At 43.8% G+C, this 13,281-nt stretch overlaps 1 protein-coding gene across 5 annotated transcripts in view; it reads left to right on the top strand.

The window, feature by feature from the left end:
- The window catches only part of PHACTR1 (phosphatase and actin regulator 1), a 271,226-nt gene that overhangs the window by 137,576 nt on the left and 120,369 nt on the right, over nt 1-13,281 (top strand). Inside the window, exon 1 of one of the 5 annotated variants that reach the window (XM_071553247.1) lies at nt 247-557. The exons of 2 other annotated variants lie outside the window; for them this stretch is intronic. In XM_071553247.1, the coding sequence (XP_071409348.1) occupies nt 299-557 (259 nt within the window). In that variant the 5' untranslated portion in view covers nt 247-298. Of the gene's footprint in view, nt 1-246; nt 558-620; nt 1,175-1,425; nt 1,486-13,281 lie in introns of those variants that run through there. 2 more of the 5 variants (XM_071553249.1, XM_071553250.1) reach the window with 2 other exon arrangements.

The raw sequence follows: 13,281 nt of genomic DNA, 5'->3' as shown, positions 1-13,281 counted from the left end.
GGGAAGCGAGGGGAGGTTCTGCCCTCTGGGTGTTCGCAGCCGGCTAGGTATCATCCCCAAGGTGTGCCAAAGGCGTCCGGCGCCCGCGGGTAAAGGATGCGCTGGGAGCGGACACGCACTGACCATCCTCCAGCCCAGTGCGGGGGATTGGTGAAGGATTGGGGTCGCGAAGGGCAGGCAGCAAGGCTCAGGCAGCGCTTCTGCCTGCTCTGCCTCCCGCCTCCCCCCCTCTCTCCCCCAGCCCTCCCCTTCATCCCCGGTGCGTGTGGCAGCCGAGCAGCCAGGCGAGCGGCGGCGGATGGCGGACTGCGCGCCCGCCGGGCAGCCCGGGATGCTGGCGCTGCCTTCTGCCGGCTGCGGGCAGGGCTCGGCTTCAGGCATGAGCGGGCAGAAACCTAAAAAGAAAGCTTTCTATCTGGTGAGGATGAAGCCGCTGAAGGAGCCCAGCAGCAGCACCACCACCACCACCAACGTGTCGTTTGTGATCCAGTACCACATAGGCAAGGAGATCAAACACATTTGCAGCAACTGCAGTCGCGGGGAGGAAGCCCGTGACGGTGAGTGCCGGGATGCCGTGGGTGTAGCAGCGAGGCAGGGCAGCGCCTGTGCCTGCATGGGGGTGCGGGACCCGTGTGCGCTCCCGGCGGAGCCGGGGATGCTCCTCCACAGCTCCCAGGGAAAGAGGAGAGGGAGCGCGGGTGGAATGCGCTGGGCACCCATTCAGGCTGTGGATTAGGGAGATGCCAAGAGGGAAAGGTCCCCTCGTTTGCCACTGAAGCTTTGTGCTAACAGTTAAGGCAGCAACTCTTCTTTTGTTTTTCTTTCTCCCAGTTGCTGTAGAAATTGCTTTGTATTGATTGTGTTTTGTTCCCATTCCTATGAATTTTAGATCAGGGGTTTCTGCCTTGATACATCAACTTTTTCCTTGTCGTGCTGCAGTAGAGTTTGCTTGACTCAACTCAGTGTGTGGAAGGACTGACATGCCTGGAATCTGGCTAGTGTGATTCTCACCGTGCTGTCAAATGCACGGGGGAAATTGGGGTTTTATTGGAATTAATATAGTGCTCTTCAGACAACTGTTCTCATCCCTTCCCCCTCTCGTTTCGGGACTGAGCAAAACCTCCAGAGGGTATTCAGAGTGTGAAGGTGTAATCAATCACAGGTGTTGTTACAGGTAAGCATATGCTTTTTATGTTTCTGGGAATGCTGATATTTGAAGGCAACAATGACAAATCCTTTGGATTTTGCCAAAGTCAGCAATTAGGAGAAGCTGAGAACTAAAAGCAGCATAAAAGCATTCAGGCAAAAAATAGGCTCACAGATGTTACCCCACATTCTTGTTCAATGTTGTATTACTTTGTTTTGCTGTGTGGATTTACATGTTACTTGGGACTGAAGACACTCGACTTAAGACTCCCTATTAACTGATGTGGTAGACAGACATCATTTTCTGAAGGTCAGGGAAAGGCTTTTTTGGTGATAAATGTGAGTATGAAATTGTTATTGTTTTCTGAGCTGAAATTCTTAGTAGTTGCTAGCACTTCATTTTTCAGCTTTGTCATTGAGGCTGGTGTTATTACTATTCTTAATAAGAATATTTTAATTAACCAACCCTGCCTTAATTTGTTCTATGCAAAAGAGCAAAATTTTAATTGGGATCTCATGGTCCTTTGTCACAGGTCTGCAGTTTAATGAAGTAACTGTGGTTTTGCTAATGTCTCTTCAGAATTAGCATCCTACCAGTGTGATTATAGTTGCCTTTGATTAAAAAGCAGCTAAAGCTGAACGGAATTGCTTTCAGTGGAGAGGGAGAAGAAAGCCTGGAAACCCACAGTGGGTTAAACACTCTTACTGCTTATACCACTACAGCAGAGGGAAGAGTCTGATGAAGGCTGTACAAATGGAGTGTTTTCTTTCCCTCTGTGTTCTGCTTGTGACATCAAGCCCCACAGGTATTAAATGAAGGGCTGTGTGCAGCAGTAGTAGTTACTTTACATCATTAGTGTGGTTATCCTTAAAAGCAAATGAAGCCATTTGTTAAAAATGTGCTTTCCTAGATTAATTGGATTGACCTAAAACTCAGTTGCATCAACATCTTTTGCTGGGTTTTTTTTTGTAGCCTTGTACTTCAAGTCTTAGCACAGTAAGAAAAGAACATGCTTTCCTTCCTCCCTTTTAATGTGTAACTCCAATTACTTATACCTCCTAGCAGACTAATAGGTGGGGCTTTACTTCCTTTTCTGTGTTTGATTCTTTAGCTTCAAACTGTTAGATACTCCAAGGGGAGGGTATTCCTCTTGACAGGAGATAATCCAGCAACCCTAGAGAGGCAAAGAACAGAGCAGAGAGGCTTCCAGAGCATCTCATCAGTCCATTTTTGCCTCCACTCCTTCTGTGGGACAGAGTTTCATTCCACCTCATGCAAATAACTTACAAGATCATCACTTAAAAGGTATCTAATACCAGCACAACCACAATCCTTCATTTCCCACCAGCATGTACAGCTGTGAGTTTCTTTCAGAAAGTATAGAAATTGTAGTCCCAGCTATGCTGGTGGGGCACATTCACTGGTTTGACTCTGACACATTTTTCAGGACTGAAAACCACCAGTTTTTTCTCTGATGAATACCTGTTCTAAACCTCTTGGGGCTTGGAAGGAAAGGATGAGATAATGAATTGAAATTATGATGTGATGATAATGCCAGCTGGAAACATCAGGTAAAAATCTGTGATCAGCTCAGATATGGAGAAACCTGTTGGGGTCTCAAGATGTCTGTGCATCCTCACAGAGCACTTGGAAAGGGAACCACTTAGTACTTTTGATAAGGGGAATGCACTGAATTTTGCAATGTGAACACCCCTACCTTCCTATTCAAACTATATATTGTTTATTTATGGTATTGAGGGTCTGAAGCTGCACTAGTGTCCCCAAAAGTCCTGTGACCAAGCAACCACTGTATTGGTTGGGAAAGACCAGGGTTCAGTCCCTATAGCATAAGCAAATCAGTGGGATGCATTGATTTAATGCTGAAATATCCTCCAGATCCAGTTGTGAGTCCTGGATTCTACTCATTGTCTTACTCTGCATTTTCATTGTACTATTGCACTAGGAGAAGGAAAAATTATGCTGAAACATAGGGAAATTCTCCAAAGAACACTAACCATTCCAGCAAAATCATGACTAGGAGAAGAGGAGGAGAGAGAGCCACAAAACTGAAGGAAAATAAGGGAGCAGGTGCTGCATCATGTGATAGTTTGGAAGGGAGGTCATGTAATTTGGAGAGAAGTGAAGGAATTTGGAGATGCAGATGGGCTCACTGAGGTAAAGGTAAAGGGAGTTGATGTGGATGCTGCACTTTGATGAGGTGAAAAATAAGAAATGAGGAGCTCAAAGAGAAGCAGGAGGCTCCAGTAATGCAGATGGGCATGGGAGATATTTTAGCCATTGGACCGAAAGGAATGGATTTATTTAATACTGATTTAGTTGGAAAATAGAAAACAGAGATAGGGGTCTATAAAGCACCAATACTGAAAATTTGGGTGATATGATAACAGAAACAGTGCTGAAAATGGAATAGCAGAAGTGTATGTGAGGGGAGAATGAGCTGTGTGCCCACAAGATACCCAGGACAGGATGCCAGACAGGCAATCAGACATGGTAGATTGAACTGAGAGGGAGAGGTCAAGTGTGGAAAAAGATATTGAATCACCTCCAGGAATAAAAGAGCAATCAGGGCTGAGCTCTGAACGCTCTCAGAGGAGGACTGCAAGGAAGGTGTGGGGAGAAGCAGGATGGTGAGGAGTTGTAAAAGTCCTAAGAAAAAAAAATAGACAAGAATTGAAGAGACAGCACAAGTTGGAGGCATTTTTCAAGGTTCCAGAAGCATGAAGGGGAATAAAAATACTTTCTGAATGCAAAGATGGGGAAGTGACTGATAAGCTTGTAGAGCAGAAGGACCTGTAATTACAAGAGATTGAGGTGCACTGCAAGGCTAAACATCTCCTGGTATGTACAGAGACTTCTCAGGCTGCTGGTTTTGGTGGTCTCTGGGAGGTCACAGCAGATGACATGACTGATGAGCAGGAGACAGTAGTTAGTGGAACAAATGTAAGAAGAAGAGGTTTGGCTGGGGTTTATCTGAGATGTTCAGACACTGAAAACCAACTGCTAATCTCAGTGCCCTGCCAAAGTCTGAGCCTGGATCTGGAACATGATGTAGACACATCTCTGCTTTAGCATGGCTAGAAAGAACTGTGGAGGCTTCAAAGACACTCAGAAATGGCCTAACAGAAAGAGCAAGCAGAACAATTGAAGTGGGATACTTTGGAGTTTTATGCAGAGAATCTGACAATAAAACTTAAGTGGAAAGCAGTTACTTAAGAGGTACTGAGGGGCTGGAGCGGGGCCAGAGAAAAGCAACGAGGCTGGAGAAGGGACTGGAGCACAAGTGCTGTGGGGAGAGGCTGAGGGAGCTGGGGGTGTTCAGCCTGGAGAAGAGGAGGCTCAGAGGTGACCTCAGCACTGTCTGGAACTGCCTGAAGGGAAGTTCTGGCCAGCTGGGGGTTGGTCTCTTCTCCCAGGCACTCAGCAATAGGACAAGGGGGCACGATGGGCTCAAGCTCTGCCAGGGGAAATTGAACTTGGAGAGCAGAAAAAACTTCTTTGCAGAGAGAGTGCTCAGGCATTGGAATGGGCTGCCCAGAGAGGGGGTGGATTCCCCATCCCTGGAGGTTTTTAAACTGAGCTTGGCTGTGGCACTGAGTGCCATGGTCTGGTAAAGGGACTGGAGTTGGACTTGATGATGATCTCGGAGGTCTTTTCCAACCCAATCAATTCTATGATTCTCTTCTATGATTCTAAGAGTGTGTTTGATGAGAGGGACTGCCCAGAGCAAGTGGGTTTGTATCACTGACAGATGAGCCTTCTCAGCTCAGGTGTTCTCTGCAGAGTATCTCTGGGCAACTTCAGTCATGTCCATCCATGTATTGCTCCATACCCAAATTCCTTGTCTGGGAAATGGAGATGGTGGGATTTCTTTTCACCTGCCTGTTGGTCTGTAAATGGACTGGAAATCTTTTAGCAGAGGGGTGAGGAAAGGATTCATTAACATTCCTAGTGCCAAGGACTGTGGGGCTCCGGGTTTTTGGAATGGAAATACAAATAATATTAAGCATGAACTTACCCAAAAGGTTTCATTCAGAGCTAATAGTCTGTTTATTACATGCTCCTATACTTGAGGGTTTTGCTGTTTAAGCAGAAATGATTCTGTGATTTCATATGTGCATGAGAATCAGTGTTGCCATAGGAGTTCCATCACTTGTTTTTCTGCCACTGTCCTTCTAGAGCTTGCAGATAAATATCTTTTTCAAATAGAAAGGAGGGGAGGTGTGCATGTGCATACCTGTGTGTGTGTGTGCATGTGTGACTCCCACCTGGGACTGAAGATTGTTATTTCTTTCAACTGGAAACTTGGAGAGCAATTACTTTAGCATCACTTAAGAGATTGTCTCTGAGGTGATCATTTTGCTTCCCACAAAAAAAACAATAAATGAAATGAAATAGTTGTCTTCTAGACAAACTGTAAGCCCTGCAAGAGTTGTGTGTAAAAATAAGTTTTACTTCACTAATTCTTGCATTATTTCAAACAGTAGCTGCTCTTCCATTACCATCTCTAAAGTGAGCACAGTATGTGGCTCTGAGGCATTGCAGCCTTTTACAGTTGTACCTGTCAAAAATACTAACATATTTTGGAGTAAAATAATTAGACTACACAGAGTGGAAAAGCAGGCAAAAAAAAAAAAAAGAAACAAAACAGTGTACTTGGTCCTGCTGTGAAATGTGGGAAGCTGAAAAACATGTTAGAGGTTTCAACAGCTGATAAAATTATGCACTGTGTGTCTTTGGTCTCTGAGGGATAGTTACCATAAAGAAAGAGGCATGGGGGGAAAGGCATGGGCTTTCATTGCAGAGGGAAATCTGTCTCCTTTGCAGAACAGGTCACAGAACAAAATTGGTTTATTTTTGTCAGTTGAACTCTGCAGTGTTTGATTTGGGTGAATATGGTGCTGTGCCAACGTTGATGAGATCAAGCAAAGACACTCCACATCCCAACAGGTTTCTGGGAAGCTGAGTGGGCCACTTTGCTTCCAGCAGCATCTCCTGCTTCCTTCTGCTCTGGAAGACACAAGCCCTTTGTGTTTTGCAGGCTGAGAATAAATGTGCACTTCTAAGAGGAAGGTGTGATTCCTCCTCCTGATAACTCCAGATGGCAAAATGCCAAGGCAGGCAGGGCATGATCCTTTACCTTTCTTTTTCCAGGGAGCAGAGAGCAAAGTCCCAGTGCCCTGTTCCCATCAGTGTGTCTTACACGTTGGGGACTAACAGAACTCACCAGTTACCTGTGGGTTTGCCCTGAGATGAGAGGGATGGGGTGAGTGCTGCTGTGGCTGGGCTTGGCCTGCAGGCAGGGAGGGGAGTGAGGGAGGAAGAGAAGAGAAACAGAAGGGTCAATTTGGGCTGTCTACTTCTGGCTTACTTGCCAAGACTAACAAATGCCAACAGGTGGCTGATTGGTGGTATGTGAGGCTTTCCTTAAACACTAGCAATTATTTTAGTTGGCTAATCTGCAGGAGAAGACAAGAAGATGAATGGGAAAAGTAAGGAGGAGACATTTATGTCCCAAAATAAAGCTGAACAAATATCACCAAGCCTGGGGCAGGTGATTAACTGCTCACATGCCTTTCTGTAGGGACTAACTCTGAGATTAGCTGAGTTGGTTAAAACTTGTTTGTAATAATGCCAAGGTCATGGGTTCAATCCCCTGTGTGGGCCATTGACTTAAGAGTGGGACTTGATGATCCTTATGGGTCCCTTCAACTCAGAACAGTCTGGAATTCTGTGATTCTGTAACTCATATCCTGATAAACTGCCTGTAGCAAAAACTGCTGGCCACAAAGTAAGCCAATTGTGCACCACTCCAGGCCATTCTGTGCTGGCAAGAGCAAGTTCACAGCCAGGTTTGCATGGGCTGTCACCCAGCAGAGCTCCAGGCTCACTTTGAAGAGCCCAGGAAAGTGTCTTGTCCAGAACTGCAATATCATTTACATTATTGACAGAAACTGTAGGGAAAATATAGGTAGTAATTAAAGTCTTCACTTTGGTAAATTAGATAGAATGGCCAGGAAAAGCATACACATGATTGGGTCAAGCCTGTGCTAGAAGATGATTAAGTTGGACCAAGGGTTGGACTTGATGATCTCAGAGGTCTTTTCCAACCCAATCCATTCTATGATTCTATGATTCTAAGTTCTTTGTTTTCCAGGGAAAAAAAACCCTGTGCCTTCACTGGAGAAATGTTAGCCACCTTTTCTGGGAATTCTGTATATCTGTGTCAATGATTTGAGGACTTTTAAGAACAAAACCAACAACAATGATGGAATTGGTCATGATGGCTCAGCACCCTCTCACTTTTATTGCACGGTGTTGACATGATATTAAGAGGACATCTCAATTCTTGAGGTCTTCAGAGAGCAGGTGGTTTTCCTGTTTCAGTTCTGTCTCCTCTTACTGATTTCTCTCCTTTCCAATGCTGTGACTGAGTTGTCATCTTTTGATAGAATTTTATCATCCCACTCTTTATTCTGAGGATCAAGTTTTAAGTCTTGAGACTTAAACTTAAGACTCTTAAATGCAACACTGACCACACAATGAAAAATCAGTTCCTTGTGGGGACTTCAGAAAAACAGATAAAATGCCTTCAAGTATGATGGAAGCAATACAGTGGTTTTTCTGTATTTAACAATAATTATCTGCTCTGTGTTGCCATCTTGATTAGTATGCCTAGTTTTGATTCCTCTGTGTCAAGTTGGATACATCAGAAATATAATACAGAACTATTTGATAAACCATAAAAGGCCACAAGTTTTCAGTGTGTGAAGGGAGGAGGCAATTTGTGTGAAAGGGGCAAGATGTTCATGGTGGCACAGATCATGGAGGGGCACGTTCTCATCTCACTCTGCTGTTACCAGAGCACTTCAAACCCTCTGATATTGATTTGGCTGAATAAGTTTGGCTTTCTGTGTCTATTTTAACATCCATCACCCCCATGTCCTATTCTGTGCCAGGTGGGAAGTTAAGTTCCAATTTCTGTGTTTTGTCTTTTCCCAAGTACTTCTCTTACTTACTTAGAGGTGTTTCTCTTAGAGGGTGATTTGCTCCATTGGCTTCTCTTCTGAAAGTTGGGATTCTTTAGAAGGAAATGAGATAGATGGAAGTACTTCACTTTGCAATCATTACTGGAATTTTATTCATTGATGTCATCACTGCCTGTCAGAGCTTAACAGCAGAGAAATGCTGGGTATGTAGGGAAGAGCTCAGACAACTCAGCATTCTGCCATGTGATGTTTCTTCCTTTCTTCTCTCTTTCTTTGCCTTTTGTGTATATATCATAATCATTAAAAGCAGCAGAGTTAGTTCATGGGCTCCTTGACTGAGGAGCAAAACCTGTCCTTTGAGTGTACTGTTGTATTTCCAACATTATCATTCATTACTGCTCCCCTACCAAAGGAGAGAGGTTTTCTACACCAATTTTTGTATTATAAGGTTTTGGTTCTTGATTTATTTCAGTGACTGGCAGTAAATGTGTAGCTATTCCTTTGCATGTCCTAAGACTGTCTTGGTTTCCCTTTGTGCCTTTGATTTGCATCTTCTGGGAAAATAATGATGTTCTTGCCATCCCTGTGAGGTGGAAAACTGTCCTCTGGCTGGTCTTTTGCTCTTGTGAAGTGACATGAATCTTCCCTGCTCTGTTGCTTTTAGTCTCCTTGTCTAAGAAAGGACTGGGCAGAGAGGAGGAAAATGATGTGTGATCATGTCACTGTCATCTCTCCCTGACTTTTCTGGCTTTGGGTCGAGCTTAGTGAAGATAAAGCAAATCTAGCAGAGCCTTTGCCTTTGGATGAGACTCTTAGATTCAAAAGATGATGAATTATTTCTGTCACTCAGAAAAACAATGAGCACATGGCATGATTTGAATCAAAGATAAAATCAGTCATTATAAAACCTCCTGCTGTAGCTTCTTTGGAGCTACTGGACTTTGCATTCTGGCTTGGTAATGTTCAGGCCACGCTGCTTAAACAGGCCTAAAATGATAGTGCCCATCAGGAAGATGTGCTGTTGAGAGAGATCTCATGGACAGTGTTCCTCACCAAAGCAGAGCTCTGGAGCCCAAGACACAGAAATCACAAATAAGAGGTGACCAGACCTGAGTAGCAGCCTCTGCACAATTCCTCTTCATAGACAGTGGAAATTTTGAAAGCTTAAAATTATGGCTCAAAAATGAAAGCCAAACAATGCCACTCCTTCCCAAAAGCTAGAATTGTGTCCAAAATGTCCAAAGAGAAGAGGAGGGCAGGTTCCTGCATATTTATGATGACACACTCAGGCCCTGAGACCTTGGTTTGTGTGACTTGCTTTGCGATTCCTGCTGTTCCCATTTCTGTGCCCCTCACTAGGAGAGGTCTCAGTGACTTACTCAACCTCCAGATCCCCAGGGTTGCAATTTCAGGTGTACAGGGAGGGCCCAGCATATTTCACAGAGTAAAGTTATTTCACAGACTATTCTGAGTTGGAAGGAACCCACAAGGATCATCGAGTCCAACTCTTCAGTCAATGGCCCACACAGGGGTTTGAACCCATGACCTTGGCATTATTACAGCCAAGTTTTAACCAACTATCTGTTGGTTTTGGAATCCTCCTGGAGAGGATGCAAAGTGTATTTCAAATCCTCTCTTCCCCTCCTCCTGCCCTGAGCTGTGCAGCCCGAGGCTGGGATGGATGACAGGTTTGGTGCTGCACTTCAGCACACACCCTGCCCTGTCACTGCTTCAGAGAAGGATCTTGCCCTCTGTCATCTTTTGCATGACATTTTTCAGGCCATTAGTCTAATGGCTTTGTGCAATAGAAGTGAAGGGAATAAAACTAAAATGTAGCCAATTATTTAATTTATCTTGGGAGATTCTGGTAGCAGAGAATGATTTTTATTTCACCTTGCCTCCTAAGAGAAGTTGATTGTCTGTTTGAAAAACAGGAGACTAATGGTCATTTAAGTCTTGTGGAAGCACAGAAGTGTAATGTTAGTAACACAGAGACTATCAGGTCATTGCAAAAAAGAGGTGTCTAAGATTTGTCAGAAATTTTGATAACAGTAACTTTTATCTCTAGGAGTAGAACGAGGTATGGGATGTTCAGCTGCAACACAATTAGTGTTGTCCTGAGTGTTAGTTATCCTTTTAATACAGAATCAAGAATCAATAGATGGAAATGTTGGTCTTCTGTGCATTGGGGATCTTAAGAGAAATAATTAAAATACTCATTAACTACATCCTTTCAAATGAGGAAGGTCTGGAATGTCACTGTGAGCTTCTCCAAAGTATTGGTGATCCATGTATTCCCATCCACATGCATTGTAGACATGGTCCCCAATGTCAGCAGTCCATGTCAGGATTATGGCACTGGTTTTCTCTCTTTTTACCCCAAGCACTGGGTGCAGCTGCTTTGACATTTCCAATATTCTCATACTGTCTGAGGCAGTGTGTGTGCAGCTCCAGTGTTATTTTTAACATGGAGACTCTATCAACCTTGCTTCTGGTAAAGTAAATAAATAAATAAAATAAACAGAAATGTTATTTCTTCTGTATCACCTGAAATTGAACTGATATAAAAAGCTTGTTGTGTCGTGCTGCTCCAGAGCTTTATAGAGTCACATCTTTCCCATTTTACTTCCCAAGCTGTTTAAAATGTCAGCACTGAAAAAAATTCAGATGCACAGACTGAACAGTCAGCAGTGTAAGAACACAGACAAGTGGAAGGAAGGATGGATGGATGGATGGATGGATGGATGGATGGATGGATGGATGGATGGATGGATGGACAGACGGACAGTGGAAACTATTTGAACCAGAAGTGGAATCAGTAGTGAAAGATCTCTTCCCTCTGCTCCCATGCACCAGCAAAACAAGATGCTTTCTTTATGCCAGGACACTGGTTTTATTGGATAAATGCTTTGGAAACTTGAGTTCACCCTTCAGGGCGCAGAGACCCGTGTGGAACTTCACCTGTTTGGATCTGAATTGTACCCTGTTGAGAAATGGAAGAGTGAGATGACTAAAGCTTTCATTAATATTCACAGCCCCCAGACTGTCTGCTGGTTTATAGCTATGAGGGTGAGAATTGTCTCCTGGTGATCTGCTGTGGCACTTCAGACAGAATTTGCTCCAGCAGGAATAAAGAGCAATTTCTGTCTGCTCTCTGTAGCTGCCAAACTTGGCTCCTCTCGCAGCTGTTGGAGAGGATCACACTTGATACCTAAATGGTAAAGTAAGGAGGGTCTTGTGGGGCTCAGTTATGCCTTTGAGGTCCACCCCCTAAGTCACATGTATGAAATAAGACAGAATTCAGGAGGTGTTTTCTTTCCTCTTTCTTGTGTGTGTCCTGAAAATAAGGACAATATTTGCGTTGTTTGACTCGCTACCGGTGCAGGTTTGGCTTTCTAGGCCTTATTGTCGTCTGAGTCAAATGCCATTTTCCTTGTGAGCTCAATATGTTTGTGCTGAGCGTGGAAATCCATGAGCCTAAAAAAAAATAGGGAGATCCTGTAGTTGAAGTGAACTGATGCTTCTTTCTCTTATTCATCTCAAGTTGGCAGAACAGCCAGTTCACCAAACAGCAAGACAGGCAGCAGTTCACTAATACATTTCCTGGCATTGCCCAGAGGCTCAAGAAGAGCAGGTTTTGGCAACATTTTTCTTTGGGGTTGTTTTCATTTGTTTTTCTTTTCAACCTTCTTTGGCCATTGGTCCCTGTGAGGGTTCCTGCTTCTCCCAGGCACTCAGCAATAGGACAAGGGGCACGAGCTCAAGCTCTGCCAGGGGAAATTTAACTTGGAGAGCAGAAAAAAAATCTTTGCAGAGAGAGTGCTCAGGCATTGGAATGGGCTGCCCAGAGAGGGGGTGGATTCCCCATCCCTGGAGGTTTTTAAACTGAGATTGGCCGTGGCACTGAGTGCCATGATCTGGTAAAGGGACTGGAGTTGGACCAAGGGTTGGACTTGATGATCTCGGAGGTCTTTTCCAACCCAATCCATTCTATGATTCTATAAATAAATTTTTAAAAGTTGCAAAACCTGTATGAAGATGGGTATTACTTTTAGAATTCAGCTGCCCTGAGCTAGTGCAGCTATTGCTTGTGTTTAGCAAGCAAATGAAGGTGTTCTTCACCTGCTGTGATTAATTAATTTCAGATTTTTGTGTTATTATTGCATGTATAGCAGGGTCCATTTTTATATTTGTGTATAAGTACCTGTTTTGTTTCTTGTTTACTCCCTTTATAGCTAAATGCTTGGGAAATTGTTCATCCTGAACACAAACCTTACAGAGCTTGATGTACTCAGCCAGCTGTCATGGGTCAAGCCAGCCTCTGACTTGAGAATTCAAGCGAAATGCTGTTTAAGTAAAGAGATTTTCGAACTTCAGGTTTGTGTGGCAAAGACTCCAGCTCAGTTGGAAGAGCGTGTGACATTTGACTTGCCAGACAGGGATCTGTGTGTGACACTTGTGGGATGTGGTGATGCTTCTCCTAAAAGAGAACAGTGCTCAAAATTGAGTACACAGTTCCCCATAGGTTATATGGACAGAGGCAATTTATGTTGCCCAAAAATGCTCAGAAAGGCTTATCTTGTAGTTGTTGTGGGTTGTTGGGTTTGTGTTTGTTTGTTTGATCTCCTTGGTAGTAGAATCTTGATAACTCTGAAAGGAAACTTGCAGCATGTAGCAGGTCAGATTTCATCAGTTTGTTGCTTTATCCAGTGCCAGCAGTGAAGGGGTGAAAAAACAAAATCACTTTAAGTGTAAGAAATGTCAGGATTTGGTTGAGTTCTATCCCTTCATTGAAATGGAACCTCATGCAGATGCCTATCACAGTTACCTTCACAATGATGAAAAATGAACTGCAAAACACTTTTAGACTGTGTTGCAATGTCTTCTCTGCCAGTTTCTTTTTCTGAAGGTGAATTTTAGCTTGCTGGAAAGGTCCCTTTTGCAGCTTTGGCGGGTAAAGTTCTCTGGCATCAGCAAGGGGGCACATTTCAGTGTATACCCAGCATGTCTCAACCCCACGTGAGAAGACCACACATAGGGCAGTTCCTGCTCATCTCATTAATCATGAGCAAAGAGAAGGCCATATTTTACTTTTATTTGCAAAGTTCTGACAGTCCTGAGGAGGAA

Source organism: Pithys albifrons, chromosome 4 (genome assembly GCF_047495875.1).
Source record: "Pithys albifrons albifrons isolate INPA30051 chromosome 4, PitAlb_v1, whole genome shotgun sequence".
NCBI lineage: Eukaryota > Metazoa > Chordata > Aves > Passeriformes > Thamnophilidae > Pithys > Pithys albifrons.
Note: the sequence above shows the minus strand (reverse complement) of the source record. Positions and strands in the feature narration are given on the sequence as shown.